Raw genomic sequence first — 2,068 nt, forward strand, 5'->3', positions numbered from 1 at the left:
TCGGCGCAGGTGTTGCAGAGGCAGAGGTGGCGGCAGGGCAGGATGAGGGTGTCACGGACGTCCGAGAGGCAGACGACGCACTCGGCGCTGTTATCGCTCACCTCATCCTCAGCCACCTGCCCCACGGGAGAGATGGGAACCACTCGGCCTCCAGGTCCCCAGCCCACATGGCACAAAGGTGGGTGCCCTAAAATACCGGCTGGGTACCCCTGAGAGCTCGCTGCGGGGTCCTGCCTATATCCCTGAGCTGCCTGCGCTTGAAATACAGCCCTGGGACCTTATCCCTCCCCTCCTGGAGACTGGGAGATGGGGGCCAGGGGCATCAGGCACCCCAGAGAGGGATGCAACCTTCACCCCAACTTTTGCATATACAGAGCAGAGCGTGAGGCAAATCCCACGCTTTAAGTCCCACTGTCCCCTCCTAAGCCAGCAAGATCTGGCCATCACCCTCCCAAGGGACTTCAAAGGATGGGGGAGAAAGGCTCAATCCTTCATCCTTCTGCCTCCAGCAGCTTCGAGGCCAACACAAAGTGTGCCCAAACACCTGCACACCCGAGGCAGCTCCCTGCCGCGCTGTAAACTCTTGCCCTAAGTGTGTTTTAGTGGCCGAAGGACCAGTGCTAGGGGAAGGGAAGAGGGGATGGGGGAAGACCCACGGGATGCCGGCTGGGGGATGCAGGCGCGTACCTTGGAGTCCTGCGCGTTGTACTTGTTCTCGATGCCGTAGATCTCCTGCAGGAGGTAGCTCACACCATCCACCTGCAACCCCATGGGGAAGGGGTGAAGAGCGACACATGGCCCGCACCAGCCACTGTGGCTCCCGGCCCCCTCCTCGGGCCAGCCCTCCTCGCCCCAATGTCTGCGGTTTCTCTTTGCATTGATGCACTCGAAATTGAACTCAAAAAGCTCCCTGGGAGGCAGGCGCAGGGCAGGGGCAGGCTGCTGCCCACGCCAGGGTTTGCTGCTCCCCAAAAGCTCCCGGCTGCCTTCCCCGCAGGGGTGTGCGGGGCCGTAGCTGCCACCACCTCGGGGACACCCAGACACTCACCACTTGCTTCTGCTTGAGGGGCTTCACGCAGAAGGTGCCATCGCTGTGCTGGAGGGAGGAGAGCACACAGGTGGGCACTGGGGCTGAGCACCCCAGGGACTGCCATGCTCGAGCACCCACCCATCCCATAGCTGTCACTGTTCCCTCCTCGCTCCAAACCAGCCCATTTTGCAGCAATTCTGGGTTTCCCTGACACCCCGGTACCAGATAGCTGTGGGATGTCACGCATATTGCAAGGCTGGAGGCTTGCTGGAGCCAGGAAGATGGAGTTGAGACCAAATGCCTCAAAAGTGGGTGCTTAAAATTAGGGGATAGTCCCAGAATTTCAGGAGCAGCCCCAAAACAGCCCCAGCCCAGCAGCACCATCCCAAGCCCCATAGGGTTTCTCCAGGCTCTCGCACCCGGTGGGCGAGGGGGCAGGAGGGGGAGGACGGCCCCAGCCTGGCACTTACCTTCTCAAAGGTGGCCAGCAGCACGTGGCAGTGCCCGGTGTGCTCTGCAAGACACAAAGGGACGAGCAGGGCTCAGGGGATGGGCAGAGCCATGGTGGCAGCGATGGAGAAGCAGGAGGCTCTGCCTGGTTGGTACAAGGGCTGGCACCGTGCTGCCAGCAACTGGGCAAGCCCAACCCAGCAAGGAACCCCCTCCTCACCCTCTCCTTCATCCACCACCGCGTGTACCACCATGGGGTAGATCTCCCGGTCCAAGTCGAAGCCCAGCTGGAGAGAGACAGGAGGAGAGGTTTGGTGAGATGGAGCAGTGATAGAGGCTTCACCCCCCGTCCGTAACCGTACCCGACCCCACGGGCTGGTGGGACCCACCTCCTCCTCGCTCCACTCAGAGGGGTCAACGGTATGGGAGGGCACGCAGAACTGCTGGCACACCCCTCGCTTGTAGTGCACCGTCTCCGACTGGAGGCTGTTGTCCCTGGGGATGTAGCTGTCCCACAGAGAAAGAACAGAGTCAGGGGTACCACGGGTGTCCCTGCGCTCCTCCTTGTCCCCCCAGCTCATGAGGATG

The 2,068-nt window shown here is 61.7% G+C and overlaps 1 protein-coding gene across 1 annotated transcript in view; it reads right to left on the reverse strand.

Annotated features, from left to right (window-relative positions):
• The window catches only part of RNF157 (ring finger protein 157), a gene marked incomplete at its 3' end in the record, with an annotated part of 8,981 nt that overhangs the window by 1,259 nt on the left and 5,654 nt on the right, over positions 1-2,068 (reverse strand). The window contains exons 4-9 of the mRNA XM_009702180.1: positions 1,870-1,987; positions 1,701-1,767; positions 1,501-1,544; positions 1,049-1,096; positions 688-759; positions 34-116 (exon numbers count right to left, since the gene is read on the reverse strand). Of these exons, the coding sequence (XP_009700482.1) occupies positions 34-116; positions 688-759; positions 1,049-1,096; positions 1,501-1,544; positions 1,701-1,767; positions 1,870-1,987 (432 nt within the window). The remainder of the gene's footprint in view (positions 1-33; positions 117-687; positions 760-1,048; positions 1,097-1,500; positions 1,545-1,700; positions 1,768-1,869; positions 1,988-2,068) is intronic.

The sequence above is a fragment of the Cariama cristata genome, unplaced genomic scaffold, assembly GCF_000690535.1.
Source record: "Cariama cristata isolate BGI_N322 unplaced genomic scaffold, ASM69053v1 scaffold28856, whole genome shotgun sequence".
NCBI classification, from domain to species: domain Eukaryota; kingdom Metazoa; phylum Chordata; class Aves; order Cariamiformes; family Cariamidae; genus Cariama; species Cariama cristata.